Here is a 16,234-nt window from a genome sequence, read left to right as displayed (position 1 = left end):
CTAAAAACTTCTGCTGAAAGGAGGAAATGTAGGGAATCGTTTAATTTTTTATAAAAAAATACCAAAACTAATAATACCAATTTATTGTATCGCTATTTTGACTTTTAACAAAATTAGGATTAGTTTTTTTAAAGAAAACATGAAATAGTTCTTGTTAGATAAACTTTTTCCCTATAAGGACGACTTGTTGTAAACTGCAAGGGCTTTTCATATATTTTTTGAGAATTTAAAAAAAATTGTTTTTGAGAAAAAATAATTTTAATTTTGAAAATGTTTTTTTTTCAGCGAAATTCTTTTTAAAGAAAAATGTGTTATTTTTCAAAGAAAATTCAAACAATTTCCTACAATTCATCCTTTGACCAGAGTTTTGTAGGTATTATAGTTTTTAATTTATATTTTTTGTAAAAAATGAAGAAAAATTTTTTGGCGCTTTTCAAAAAGTAATCCAATTTTTTAGAATATTTCAAGTATGTAAAGTTGCTTAAAAAACCCATGTGCTTACACTCACAACACTCATTGCTATCTGAGATGGTAATGCCAACGGTTGGCATGAGTTGGCATGAAATTCGTCAGTCATATCTTCATTTTTCTGGTTTATGCAGAATGTTAATGGGGCGGGTCATTGGCTTTCTCCGTTTCATCAACACGTTGAGCCCCTTGTCGGTCCTTAGGGACTATGATTCTCATAACGTTGAGCTTTTCGTTAGAAAAACGTTTTAATCACTGGGACTGACAGTTACAAAACATGAAAATAAAAAAGAACATGATTTGTTTTCGGATGCTTTACGATATGTGACTATTTGCTAGTCGAATTTCTGACTATTTTCTCTTTATACAATAAATACTGACTGCGGGGACCGATACTGACTTCAATTATTCGTCCATTATGGTCGTTACTCTGATCATGATCATGTTTCCATGTGATTTGAAGTTTGACCAATAAATAAAAGTAAAATTTATATCTGAAATGAAAAATAATTCTCGGAGCCTTGGAGTCAAGTTGAAGTTGTAGCAGAGTGTTCGGGAAAATTTATTCTAATTGAATTTAAATTCGTAAGAAACATGTGGAAACATTCTTCTCCTTTTCCTTCTATTTCTATATTTCTATTCCTTCACTTCTTTTCTTTTCTTTTTCCTTCACTGGTCTTATTACACGTTTGTTCCTTACTCTTTCTCGTTTTTTTTTGTTTTTTAACTTACCTTCTTCCAGTTTTTTTTCGTCGTTTCCTTCGTTTTGTTCCTTTTCCCCTTTGTTGATTTTTTCGTGTTTAATTTTCTATTTCTTTCTTAATTACATTTTCTATTAGCTTTTCTCTTATTTTGTTTTATTTCATCATTTTGTTTATTTATTACGTTCTTAGTATACTTCATTCTCTTTTTTCAATTTTATTTATTTTCTCAATTTTGTTAATTTTGGTGGTTTTCATCCTTTTTTCATTTTGTTTTTTTTTTCAATTACGCTTTCCACTCAGAAGAGATGCCCCACCATGCGCGGGTTGTTATCTCGATATCCACTGTGCGTTCTCTCGTACACATTATATGCAGGTTGACGAGTTTTAGTCTTAGCGTTTTTCTATTTCTTATTTTTTCAATCCATTTGTTTTAACTTGCTTTTTTTGCTCAATTTTTTTTTATTTTCACCTATTTGTATTTTTTGTACCTAAAATTTTTTTCATTCTCTCCATTTTAAAGTTTAACTTAAGTTTTTTTTTATTTTCTTAACTTCAGTTTTCTTCATTTTATTTATTTTCATAATCTTCTCATTAAGAATTTTTTAACATTTTTTTTTAATTGAAATTTTCTCAGTTTTCAATGTTATGTAAAATTTTGTTTAATTTTTTTATGACAAGTAACTTTTTAATATTTGCCATACAGTTGGTGATTTGGTTTGGGGGCACTTTTTAGTCCTTTACCCGGCCAAGCTCTACAAATAATTCTGGAATTTTCCATTACAAATATGGATTTTCTAAGCCGGACATTAGCTTGATTTGTAGTCTTAGACATTTTTCTCGACGATTTTATCTTAAATCCAGCCAAAAATCCTATCCGGCTTGCATGTGATAATGAAAGTTCTCAGCACCAAACTAGGCTCTCCACTCATGTACACACAAACTGGTTAAATTTGATCAAGTGTGCAACGCAGGGCGGTTTCTGCAATCATCGGTTACCTCTCAGCCGCCGCCGCTCTGTTATCCTTTCATCGGCTCGGAGGTCTCTCTCTCTCTCTCTGTTATCTGTTGGTGGTTCCTCCGTGTGGGCCCGCACAAAGTAGCGGAACAGTAGAGGTGAAACGCGACGAGTTGTAATTTATTTTAATCAATGCCTTACAGAATCAGCCGCAGCGTGCGAACCCATTTTGGGCATATCTGAGGTCTTTTCACCCCCCTTTCTTCCCAAGTGTCACTTTTCTTGTTTCATTGATTTTTTTTGTTCATTCCCGCTTATCCAGTTCAATTTTCATTTCGGTTGATTTTTCTCAGTTTACACCTTCGGCCGTCGCCGCCGCTTAAACTCACAGATCGAAACCCGTCGGTCCGTCCGTCCGTCCGTCCGTCGTACTAACATAATTGTCATGTTAATTAACTATAATTATGGTCATTACTTACATGCCTGCGCCCATCCTGTTGTCGCTGTGCCGTTTTTTCACGTCTCGCTAAAACTCGTATCGAACAGCACTGGAAGTATCTCAAGGTATGCTAACTCTTTGTGTGTTTTCTTGTACGTTCGTTTTTTTTTTGTTTTGCAAATAGGCTTTTGTATCGCTTTTTTCTGATATACGATTATTATTATTTGTAATAGTCGAAGTAATATTCAACTTCTATGTTCGCTGGTTGAAAAAAATATATGTATACGACATTTACTGAAACCTGTATTTCACGATTCAATTACAGACGTACACCCATTTACATGTATGTGTTGTCATCAGCGGAATGCCCTGTTGTCCGCCAGCTGTAAGTTATTTCCTCTCGTAACGAAACGATTTGAATGATTGGTTGTAATCGTTGTAGAATTTGTTGGAATGTTTTCCGATTAATATTTTTTCCAATTTTTTTTTGTGTGAATTTTTTCCATAACATATCAATTGCTCCACACAAAGCTTTTTACTGTAACCAATTCTGGAACGTGATGATGATTATTCGCGTGTGATACGAAGTGATAATTTATTATTAGTTGATTTTGCTCCCAAAAGAGGAGTTTAGTTTGCATTCGCGCGCATATCATTTCCTAGGTTCCGCGTTTGCATGGTAACAACACGACCCATTCGGTGGCCACCGATTTAGAGCATGTGATAAGCGCACCACCCGCCATCGTTCGGTGTTTTTCTATTCGGCATTCACACTCACTTTGTTGCACAATTTTTACCACCATGGCACGATATTAACCGCCTTTTTTTCTCCTTTCCATTTCCGTAGGCCTCCAGACGAGTAGACGACCTGTTCGAAGATCTGCGCGATGGACACAACCTTCTTTCGCTCTTGGAAGTACTTTCTGGCGAACATCTTGTAAGTATCGGATCCCTCAACGTGTCAACGCATTCCACTACAATATACTTTTTTTTTGCCACAGCCAAGAGAGAAAGGAAAAATGCGCTTCCACATGCTGCAGAACGCACAGATGGCGCTCGACTTTCTGCGCTACAAGAAAATCAAACTGGTCAACATCCGGGCGGAGGATATCGTCGATGGCAACCCGAAGCTGACGCTCGGTCTGATCTGGACCATCATCCTGCACTTCCAGGTTAGTGGCGCCGACTCGAATTTGATCAGTTTTCGTTTCCCCGTTTCCTCGTTTATTTTTTGCCACAATCAAAGAGGCTATTGATTGAATTTAGTTTCATATTTTGGGTTCAAGTAGGAACGTAAAACCACAGTGTTCTGTTCACGTTTTCCTAAATACGCTTGAGCTAATCATATTTGCACAAATGTCTCCCACTTGGGCGTTTGTTTATTGGCGTATAAGGCTTTTGAATGTCACAACGTACAAACTTTCTGCTGTCGCCATACGCGTTATTGAGCAGCGCTCTGAAACGTATAAGTGGAACTGCTGTTCAGCCAGACTATGTGGCTTCGAACCTAACACGCAACGGAAAAAAGACGGCCAAATATCTGGGGAATATGACAAGTGGGATAGGACATCCCATTTGAGTGTTTCCAAATAGGTTTTAACGGATTGAGTAACGTGAGGCCAAGCGTTGCCATGTTGTAAAATCACTCTTTCTGTGCCTTTACTCGTGTTGTGGTCATTTTTCGCACAGTGTTATACTTCATCGCACCTTTTCATACACTGCTCCAGTGATGGTTTAGTTCGGTTTCAACAGCTCATAATAATTTTTTGGTTCGAACAGCTCCGTAAACTTTTTGGAGCTCTTGACGCGCTTCAGCGGTCTTTTTTTTCAAATGGGAGATGGAAATCAACACTAATATGTGGCACAAAATTCGAAATATTCACTCAACGGGAAAACAGAATCAATAAACTTGGATCATGACGTTTTGGATATATCTAAATCGACCAGCACTCAATGTTGGAGACATGTACTGACAATGAGAGTTTAGTTGCGCCCGTAATGGAAAATAATGATAGAATTCAATATTATTTGATAGTCTTTATTAATACATAATAGTTCTAACTGTGAAGAGCACGTCTAATGCCTAAATTTCGATGAGGCGTTCATGGATCTTCGGAATTTTGACTTCCGATTTCTCAATTGTATTCTTTGGCTTTTTTTATCACATCTGTTTATTTTATTAGGCTCATTTAGCAATTCAGCTGTAACAGAGCAGAATTTATTCGTGTACATTTTATCTTAAGATAAATTTTGTTGTTTTATCTATCAATAAACCTTTGTTTTATCTATTACACAGTAGCCATATTAGGCTTCAGAGTATTACTATTCTATCGATACGCATGTCGCCTTTTCGGCGTAAGAATATTCCTATTGTTAGAATGTTCACAGTTGTACTGTTCACAGCGGGACTGTTGATATGAGATTCCGTTGTTGTGTTATTAATAGTGCCAATTACCGATGCAGCAGACCGTTTTGTGTGCGGCAGTGATCAAAAAATCATCTTCGCCAAGCTCAAATGCATATATTTTCAGGTTAGGTTGCATCGAAAACCTATATATTCCAAACGAAAACCAAAATGACAGATCCAGACAACCAGTGAATATGAGCAAACGAACTTTTGTTCTTCAATATGTTTTGAATTTCATTTTTCCACCCAGTGTCATTTTCATCTTGATTATTCAAGATGTCAGAATTGAATTTCATTTTAGCCAAATGAATATCAGCTGTTGTTTACTTTTAACATGAGGCAGCTGTGTGCGGTTGGTTTTTATTTATGCCGTTGTTACCGTCTCGCCAAACAAAATCCTGCGCGATTTCTTGCAAAGTTCGATCGAACTCATGCGTTATTGTTCTCTAAATGGTATAGCCTGACTATTTTTCTATTTTTGAATTTTGACTCAAAATCAATTCCAGAATGAATATCGTTTCGAATGTGATGAATATCAATTTGTTGCTTTTGATATTCAAAGTATAAATAACAGCGAAGATATGAACCCCACTTAATGTTGCATTCATTCATTATAGCAAATTTGTTCATGCATCAGCGATATGAACAAAATAAACTCGTTTGTTATTGTCATCAATATAATGAGGGCAGTGTGTTTCAAGCTGAAAAAAGTCGATTACATTGAAATAAAATCATATTCGTTACTCGTGAATATTTGTTGATATTCTAAGACACTAGTAGGCGGTAACGGAATCGGATTACCGTCACATGATGATTGTTGCGTAGTAGCTAGAATAACACACAAAGATGGTCAGTTGAGAGCCCTGAGTTCACGCCAATCATGCTTTTACAAAATGGATACTGGGACCATACCGAATAGGATGGGACGGTATTTAGAGGTATCATGTTTGTCGATAATATGGTTACTCACGACACTTCGGTGAAGACTGCCAGCCACCGATTGTCACGATCTCCGTTTTTGTCCCGGATATTCTGAGGATAACGATCACTGCGACCACGGGGTCTTGTCTTTACACCGATCACTACGGCTTAGCGACCACGGAAACCGAACCAGCTCAACGAATCTCGAACCGCGTCGTTTTTTTTGCGTTTCATTTTTCCGCTATATATATATTTTCCTCCTCAATCCCCTATCCTTCTCCTACTTCTAGACTTGCTTTTTTCCGTGGGTGACGTATCTCCATCAGAAGTCGTCAGTGGAGACGATCACATCGAAACATGTAACGATGCAACTTCCCTGTCAACATATAGATAGCGCTAGTCGAAAGCTGTCAGTTTCGACGGTGTCAAACACGACGTTACAAAGTAGAATTGGCCCTTCGTAGAATCCTCATCTTTACGATACAGCTGAATAATTTACAGACTAAGTATAAGGGCTAAATCTTTCCACGATGAAGTGTCAACCAATATTGAACAAAAATGCTTTTCGTTGCGTGTCTCATGAGCATCGTCCAGAGAAGCTTTGATTTTCGGTAGGTCATACTCGTAAATCTTCGTCTAATCTTCAGTAGGAATGCGTTTGATGAATTTCTCGTCTGATTCTGCTTTGGGAATCCTGCTTCCGGCTATTCTTTTTCAGCATATAATTCAGGTTCTTCGCACCTACCGGAGTCTTCCGATTTTCAATGTCGTAAGCCTCCCATTGTTAGTTGTAATCTTTGTTTGACCCACGATTTTTTTCTGAAGAGTTCGTGCCAGTGAAAACATATTGAGTATTATTGCGGTGGTACTTTCAGAATGTGTCCACATAGTTCAATTCCTTTGCAAAATTTAGCACCTAATTATTCTTGCAAGCCCAATTTTATTTTTTTTAAATCGCGGAGTCGTTGAAATTCGACCGTGTTCAGCTTTCTCAAACATTTCCGTATGCAACATATTATCGATCGACAAGATTATAGCATACATAGTGAAACTAAGGATTGGAAACTGCATTTGATAGTGTTGAGAACATACATTGGAAGATGGGCACTTTTACAGGGAAAAAGTTTTTCGAACAACAACTTTTTCATGTTTTCTTTGAAAAAAATACAACTAGCCCTAATTTAGTTTTAAGTCAAAATAGACTCCTGAAAAAAATAATGTTTTGCTAATAACATTTTTGTGTGTAAATTCTCACGTTGTACATGTTCTTGACATGTTTCTAAATAGAGAAAAGTTAGCAGAGCATTTAAAATGCGATAATTTATACAAAAAAATGTTTCGAATTGAAAATTAATAGCATTTTTTCAAAAAAAAAACATGAAAAAGTTGTTGTTCGAAAAATCTTTTCCATGTAAATGTGCCCATCGTCCGATGTATGGAAAACTTGTTGGAAATTTGAAGGGCTAACTACTTAGGTTTTCATTAAAAATTATTTAAAAAATCTTTGGAAAAAATTTTATTGAATAAAAAAGTTTATTTTTAAAATTAAATTTCATTTTTCTCGAAAACATATGCTTTCAAAATTCTGAAAAAATAGATATAAGTAGCCCTTAAAATTTTCTACAAGTTTTCCATATATCGAACGATGGGCACATTTACATGGAGGGAGTTGTTAGAACAACAACTTTTTCATTTTTCTTCTTTGAAAAAATAGTATTAATGGTTAATTCGTAACATTTTTATGTATAAATTATCGCAATTTACATGCTCTGCTATTTTTTCTCTATTTAGAAAAATGTCAAGAACATGTCAAACGTGATAATTTATTTTATATAATTTTATATAATTTATATATATATATATATATATATATATATATATGTGTGTGTGTGTTTGGGAATCTTAAAAAAATACGTTTTTGAGAGAAATGAGTTTTAATTTTTAAAATAACATTTTTGTCAGCGAAATTTCTTTTAAAAAATTTTTTGGTATTTTTTTATGAAAATTTAAACAATTTCCTGCATTTCATCTTTTGTCAAGAATTTTGTAGGTATCATAGTTTTTGAGTTATAAATTTTTGTAAAAAATTAAGAAAAAAAAATTGGCTTTTCCAAAAAGTAGTCTAATTATTTTTCGAATATTTCAAGTATGCAAACCCATGTCTATACACTCACAACGTTTCAATGCTATCTGAGATGGTGCTGCCAACGGCCAGTCGAGTTGCTATGAAATTCGTCAAATGCTATTACAATATAAGCTGCATTAATGTCTACAATTGAAACGGCAAAGTCTTTTGTATCATTATTGAATTCCTTTATTACAATTTACATTTTTTCGACTAAATTAGCGTACTACAGTAGAACTGATATTTCGTCAGAAGTTCCTCTTGACTGGACCATTTGTTTGTTCGAAGTTGAAATGGCTTTGCAGAAAAATAAGAGTTAGTTTCCTAATTCGGAGATAATACATTTCGTGATATTTCAATTTGGAGGTTATAAAATGTCTCCTTTCGAAGAAACTTGGCAACATCGAGTCTTTCTTTAATCACATGTTGATGAAAGCGCAATATACAACGTATGATATGAGAGACTACGGGTCAGCTTGTTAAGTGATTATTGACTCAGTATACATTAGTATTGTTATTGGGATTAAAATTCATTCAAAATTATTAAACAGTTTAGGAAAGATTTCAAGATTCTGTGAACATTGATAACAACTTGTTATTGGTTTTTAACAACTGCTGTGACATTCTAAGCTTTTCTAAATCAGATGTAGTGGATTTTTTTAATTTTTACGTTCAGAAATATTTCGATTCTTCTCAATAATTTTTTGATGTTAGGAAAATCTATTCTATAATTGCTTACTTATTACCTTCCCTCCAAAATCGACACAATTTCCGTTTCTGTCACATTAACATCTTTTTCCACGCGCATTCTTCTCCTGCGAACGAACCAAAAAACACCATTCTAACTGTCACCACCGCTACAACGATCAATCTTAAAAACAAAACAAATAATCTAACAAAATAACTGCAGCTGAATCGAAAAGACAGCTTCAGCAACCCGCGGAGGCGACAGGTAAGTTGTCACTAGTTGCTTACCCCCCTATCTATTCCTGCCTTGCCTGCTGTAACTTTCGTTCAATCAGAATGGTTACTTTGCTGTGTTGCTTTTTTTATTTGACATTTCGAGTGAATTAAGGCGTCCTTGCGGACGCCTCCTATCCTCTCAATCGCACGCGGTCTCGATTGGAAATGTTGCTCCGCAAGTCACCCCCACACACGATCATCTCGCTCAGATACATGCTATATACTTTTTTGTTGTTTTTGCTTCCTTCATAAATCAACAATAAAATAGTATACCCCAGAAAATGCGTTCTCCTCCGTCCGTACAAGGAACGATGCTAATTTGTTCGCCGATTCATTGATTTTATGGTCGATTCTGAAGGCGTGCTGCTCCCTTGTCTTTGCCGAACCACCCACGATCATTAACGTGCGCGGAGTGGCTTGGAAACAGACTTCGAATCAGCAGATCGAACCTTAAATAGGCTTCCGAATGCGGTGGGGGTGTTATTGCTGCCCTATATGACAATGGCAAGGTACAGACAAACTTACGCACGCCGAGGGTTATATCACACAACGTGATCGAGAGTGACTTAACCCAATTCTACCCAATTATGTCCGTCCGCCTCCAGGAGGGAGACAATGTGCGCGGTCAGAATCAGAGGGTGTTGATTACAGGAATGTGGTTATTATGGCATGGCGGTAGAATAGATTTTTTTTCAAAGCCACCGAAGGCAGGCAGCCCCCGCACGGGTCGAATATGGAAGGGTAGCAAACAGTAGTAGTTTGCCCGCGATCGAATGTGACTTGCATGATTGAAAACGGTGATTTGTATCCGCGCAGACTGCGGAGGAACACTGGAGGTCGAAAGGTGTTTTTTCGCTGTCGAGTGTTGTGTCAAGAGGCGGGGAAGTGGTTTAGGTTAGGATTTGTTAGGATAGCAATTTGGGGGTATTTTATGTTATAATTTTTGGTAGACGAAGGGTATATGATGTGAATCACATCTGAAGAAATAAGTTTCAGAAGGATTTCTCAACATTGGGTCGGATTCTGTGTCTGAGTCTTTGACTCAGAGCTCAATTGTAGGTTTACAATATTTACAAATATAGAACGCTGGAATGAATTCGCGAATCTCAACACAAATATTTTCAAATATCAGCTAACAAGAAATTTCAATACGTCATATAATCGATAGATATAAAAAAAATATCGTTACGAATCGGCTTATTTGCGGTGGTTCATCAAAAAGAGTATACGAGCCATGGTTCTTTACAAATTTGCCACGGTTCTCAAATGAGCCAAGGTCACCAAATAAAATACGCTTCTCAAATAAGGTTCTCTGTTCATGAATAAATGCCTAAACTAGAGCGCGGAGGTTAGGGTGGCAATGGATGTATGGAAAAAATTTCATCATCGAATTCAAAAAACCGACCATGTATATTTTGTTTATTGGCCCAACAAAATGACCTGTGCCGAATTTCAGCTCAATCGGACATGATTTAGGGGTGCCTCAAAGCGCTTAAAGTCTTGATTTTCTTATCCTCTAAAATCTAAATCAATAAGCTTATCAATATTATAATCCTGCTCAAAGTTATTGATATGTTTTCACCCAAAAACTCATGATATCAATTTTAATTTACTGAAATACAAAAAATAACATACCCTTGAAAATCACATATTATATAAAATGAAATTTGTTCTTTTAAATTCCGTCAGCAAACATTTTTTATGTTTGCCCCAGAAAGAATGGCAAGGAATTGAAGAGAACGTTTTTTATTTTTGGGAAGAAATATCAATAACTTTGAGTGAAGTTTAGATATTGACAAGTTCTGTACCGAAAAATGTAGTATGTAGAATTTGAGATATAAAAGTTAGAAAAAAAAATTATCATGGTGACCCTAACGCAACTTAGAAAAAAGGCGCTATATCGGTTATTTCAAGAGATAGAAAAAAAAACTTTGTTCTACAAAGATGTCTCAAATAATTGGGCCTACAACATTGTCGAACTATGTTTACCTCTATCTATGAAGATAAGAAAGTTTGATTTTTTATTTCATCAACAATTTTGGTCACCCTATTTTTAATAACATGAAAGTGAGCGCTCTATCATATTTAACAACTTTGTCGAAGATAGTTTTTGTCTAGACAATAACTGTCGAACTCCAAATGCTTATTTCCTCTTAAATGCATCTCCTAGAACAGGGGTTTTCAAAATTTTTTTATGGCAGAGCACTTTTTATAGTAAAAATATTTGACGGAGAACCTGCATTTTTTAATCAACAAAACAAATCCTATTTGCATTAACATTACCCAACTGGGAACAACTCTATTACGGTTGCGCGTCGCAGTTACACGACATCTGACCTGACAAAATATCACTATATGCCCCGTGAAATTAAATTAAACAATGGTTTTTTTGAAGAGGGTTTTCAAGTGGGAGCATTTGCTATAACTTCGCGGAGCACAAATTTCCCGCGGAGCACCATTTGAAAACCCCTGTCCTAGACCATTGTGCAATGGATCCATAACCTTACACCGGATGAGGAACCGAAGAGATAATAAATTGAAGCGATCTTTTAGTGGGAGTACGCCTGCCAAAACCTCGAGACTCATGGTATGCGTTGAGGGCATACATCCCAACGCAATACGGAGGCAAAGATACTGAATTCGTTCGAGTTTAATGAGGTGTGTTGGCAGCTGATTGAAAACAGAAACTGCCATACTCCATCACTGAGAGCTCCCCACTAGGTGCCGGTAATTGTACTGAGAAAGTTTATTCTTTGTTGGCATTTTTTACTCAGATACCTAATTTGGGCCACCCAAGTACATTTGGAGTCGAACCAGACCCCAAGATACTTGAATGACATAGCATGAGTGATCGGTTTACCCAAAAGTTGAATCTTTGGTTTTGCTGGTCTATGCTTCCTAGAAAAAAAAAACACCATCTCTGTTTTCTCCGTGGAGTATTCGATCCCTAGCCCAATGACCCAGGTTGAAAAATTATTCAAAGTATCTTGTAATGGTTCTTGCAGGTCGGATTCGTTAGATCCTACGACAGACACCACTCCATCATTTGCAAGTTGTCCCAGGCTACAATTTTGTGTAAGGCAATTGTCAATGCCGCTTACATAGAAGTTGTACAAAAGGGGGCTTAAACATGATCCCTGGGGGAGTCCCATGTAGGAGAACCGACTCACTGTCGAATCCCCGTGAGAAAAATTCAATTGTTTCTCACAAAGCAAGTTATATAACATATTATTCAATAGAGGCGGCAGACCCCGAGAGTGTAATTTGTCTGACAAAACCTCTATTGAAACAAAATCAAAGGCACCCTTTATGTCGAAAAATGCTGAAGCCATTTGTTTTTTTTCCGAAGGTGAATTTGCGAAGGTGCTTGAATTTTTGGTCACATTTTTGTTCCGAGAATTCCCTTTGAAAATGCCCCCGTTAGCTGTATCCGCTTCTATTTCGTCAACTGGCAGCGAGTCGAAGACATTGTTTGTAATGGTTGTTGTTGTTGTTGAGCCAGTGGAAAATCACCCTTCAAAATTTCCGTAAAAGTGCGCTTTGAGCGTTTTTTCGTTATTTTCTTTGGATAGACTTATATGTACGGTGGACAGCTATGGTTGTTTTCGCAATGGTATTGTATTCAAAGTGTATTTCGCTGCTACTTCAGACGCTACTTTAGGCGTACAATTTGAGTAGTACAAATTGGGCCAATCAAAACGTCGGATTTAGCGCGCTTAGATGAAGCTGGACTTTTTACAATTATTAATTTGTTCCCTCAGAAACTAGAGTTTTCTTTGTTGTGATATATGTGTATAAATATGACCAATCAAGTGGCGCAAACATCTTTGTGATCTATCGAGAAATGGTCGAGTTATTAGCGTTCGAAATCTTTCCTTATTTCTCACTTGCTCAGTTTATAGATTTTTGTCTTAAAATCAGTCTTAAAATTACTTGACTTAAAATTAAACAATGATAATGAAGCTTGAATTTTGGATAGTTACCAATATATGTATAAGTTTTTCCGAAAAAAATGCAGAGGATCAAGGTAGTGATCGGTTAATGTGGCGTGGAATTGCTTTACACTCTCAACGCAATTCAGTGAAATTTTAGAAAATGTTACCCATAAAATAAATCCATGACAGATTTTTTGTCCGGCAGCTAGAACTGATCGAAAAATTTCATTTGTAGTTTGCACTGCAAACTTAAAGGATGCGCAGTACCGATTGTTGAGTAATATCTACCGAACAGAATGACTCGCTACATTACGTTCTAATATGGTATCACCCAATCAAAGCCAAAGACTGACATCAGATGATGTTTGTGGTTTTGAGTGAACAGTGATGACTTCATTGTGGTTATGCGGTGTTTTTTGTGGAATTCAATTGGTAACTCACAATGATCATCATTTCATGAACCTTCAATTATGATGTCAATTATTTTTTTACAAACGCCAAAATCATCATCGCCATATCGCGACCTCCAACTCAAGGCTATCCGATATCGCAAGCGATCATCATCATTAGTACGTAATTTGTTTGCAGTGGAAACAACGGATACCTTCGGTTTACCAACCCACTCCTTGTGACATTTCCGAGTCATGACATAATAGGCTATCACTGGCGTCAAATCTTGGTGGACACTGCTTTTAATTGGGCTGTCATGGACGGCTTTTGAGACGCCAATCTACATCCAAATGATCGAGCGATATAACGCAGAGCGCCCCAACCTTCTTAGTCTCAGCTCGGCTCTTGCAGGTGTCAAATTTGAATGGTTCAGTTGCTTCGTCTCCCCCATTCGAGTATACACCTTGAGTATCGATCTTGCACAGCGGCGTGTGTGTATGAATGAGCTCTTGGTGAATGGAATCTACCCACTCGCTGGAAGCTGTGAATGAATTTGGGGGCGCTCGCAGTAAAACACAACCTAACACAAGTCCGCCTCCGTATCGGCGTGTGGTTTTGGGTGACCGGAATAAATCGCCACAGTAAACAACTGCAACAGAAACAACCGCTTAGAAAAAGTGTAGTAGGCTAGAAATATTTGGCGCGGGAAAAACATCATGTGCCTCACATTTCTATTATAAATTTATTCTCTTGTTCTCGTTTTTCGAAATTTATTCTGAGGACAATGTAATGGGGACGAAGTCCCCATTTGGCGAGGATAAGGAATCGAGGCGGCCCATGCCGCCAAGATGACGCAATCCGAGTCCACCGCCGACCCGCCGTCGGAAGCGGCGGTGTCTCGCACGCAAACCTGGGATCCACTGATTGCCCGGTTAGTTTGAAACATAGGATACGATCCTTTAGCAATGTCCGACCGAGCTCTAGCGAGCGTCGGACGGTATACGTCTGCCCGGGGCGTTACGTTTGCCTGGGGCGATACGTTTGCCCGGTTAATTCTTGTTTTGAAATACAATACCGCGCCACAATATTTATAGCCTACTACACATTTTATAAGCGGTGGTTTCTGTTGCAGTCGTTTTCTGTGGCGATTTATTCCGGGAACCGTGGTTTTGTCTCATATCGGCATGTAAAACAGAACACCAGTCGGGTAAGCATTTGGGGCTTTGGAGTATATGGATAATTAATATGTTATTGGATACCCACACGACCAACCCAATTTTGGTTTCATGCTCCTCGAGTAGAGATTTGAGCAGATCTGGTGGTGGAATGCCAACAGGTAGTTGTGCGCACCTTATTTCGCTCGCAACACCCACACCCACGCTCAACATTTCGAAGCACTTTAGATGGCCCACGATGCCGAGCTGGCTATCAAGTTGCGTAACACACTCCGAGTGTGTTGCTAGAGTGTTCAACGACCTGAACAAATCAGATGCTATCAATTCCTCCGTCACCACCTCGCGCCACCGAATTGGTTTCAATCAACCGCGAAGCAATTATTATTATTATTAGCTCCATTCGATCGAATTTATGACACCCATTTAATTTCATTTCACGTCAAAACAATCGCGCACTTGCGCTTTACACGCGATTGTATGTGCGGTTCTTCACGCGAGAACGAACGTCTTATTTACCCGGCGCGTTCTGCCGTAATAATAATAATAATAGAACGCTTAACTTGCGCTTCAGTGCACAATCTCCGCCTGCTTCAAGAGCGCGGAAGCCCTGATGATTTAATTGAATGCAGCGCAGCATAGACTCCGAGCCCATGAGAAGGACTACTCTTGAAAGGACGCCATCAATCGTGCAGAAAACGCACACAATTTATAGATCTCAACGTTCTGTCAGAAAGATAAAATCACGTCGTTCAAAATGGTAATTTATTGTTGCGTAAGCCACCGAAGCACACATACACACACAAAAGCGCGTGTGCGGGGGCCGTTCGATTTGCCATTGAACTGGAACAAGAATGTCATAAATCTTCAAGTGACCGCGCATTGCCAATACCCCCACGTGCGATAATTCTTGGGTACGCGTTCGCTATACAAGCAAACTAAATAACCGCTGCGCCGCTCTACCGGATTCGAGCAGAACCACCAGGAGGCAGTGCGTCTTGGCTAAGTTGTTGATCGGTGGGTAGATGAAGATGGGAAGATGGTGATGGAAGTGTGCGTCATAAGAGAAACGCGTGGTAATTAATTTCGCCTCATCTGAGCGAAGAACTGCGCCAACCTAACTTATGGTAGTCGGGACAAACCATGTTTGGATCAATTTATGGTCCATCCGATTCCCATTAATCGATTATTGAGCTGGCGCAGTGCAATCAATCGTGTTCGTGTTGTGTGTATCGCCACTGACGCGTCTTCTGGGGGGTGATCCAATCACCACTTCCTCTCCAGGTGATTCTTGCCTACGAATTCCTCACGATCTTTGAATTTCTGACCGGGTTCTCAAACCGGCAGCAATCGAGGCAGATAATTTGCTGGATTTTACTCGATTAGCAAACAGTTTGCATATCTCGTGATGGCATACTGCTGCACGGTGAATCTGACATTAATTGAGGAGCGCGGGAAACGCTTGTTAAAGGAGCGCAACATCAAACGAGACCGACCGGGGTTTGTATTTGTTTTTCAGCAGCACCTTATGGGAATATTTCTTGCGCGGAACGACGCGCGTCAAAGAGAGCGGCGGAATTTGCATGCAATCAATTAAAAATCGATTTCATTGCAATCAGCAGCACAAACTGTAACTGCTGCATTGAAGATATCGGATTCAGTGAATTCAACTGATTCGTGAGTGGCGGGGCAAGCTGCAGATATATACAGCCACTAGCTGAACCGGCAAACTTCGTCCCGGCCAAAATTTGTTGT

At 38.1% G+C, this 16,234-nt stretch overlaps 1 protein-coding gene across 1 annotated transcript in view; it reads left to right on the top strand.

Moving 5' to 3' along the window:
- Positions 1 to 16,234, top strand: part of LOC129765973 (microtubule-actin cross-linking factor 1, isoforms 1/2/3/4-like) — a 229,666-nt gene that overhangs the window by 79,188 nt on the left and 134,244 nt on the right. Inside the window, exons 4-8 of the mRNA XM_055766432.1 lie at positions 2,674 to 2,691; positions 2,892 to 2,951; positions 3,414 to 3,503; positions 3,568 to 3,738; positions 8,930 to 8,971. Coding sequence (XP_055622407.1) covers positions 2,674 to 2,691; positions 2,892 to 2,951; positions 3,414 to 3,503; positions 3,568 to 3,738; positions 8,930 to 8,971 — 381 coding nt within the window. The remainder of the gene's footprint in view (positions 1 to 2,673; positions 2,692 to 2,891; positions 2,952 to 3,413; positions 3,504 to 3,567; positions 3,739 to 8,929; positions 8,972 to 16,234) is intronic.

The sequence above is a fragment of the Toxorhynchites rutilus genome, chromosome 2 (genome assembly GCF_029784135.1).
Source record: "Toxorhynchites rutilus septentrionalis strain SRP chromosome 2, ASM2978413v1, whole genome shotgun sequence".
NCBI lineage: Eukaryota > Metazoa > Arthropoda > Insecta > Diptera > Culicidae > Toxorhynchites > Toxorhynchites rutilus.
Note: the sequence above shows the minus strand (reverse complement) of the source record. Positions and strands in the feature narration are given on the sequence as shown.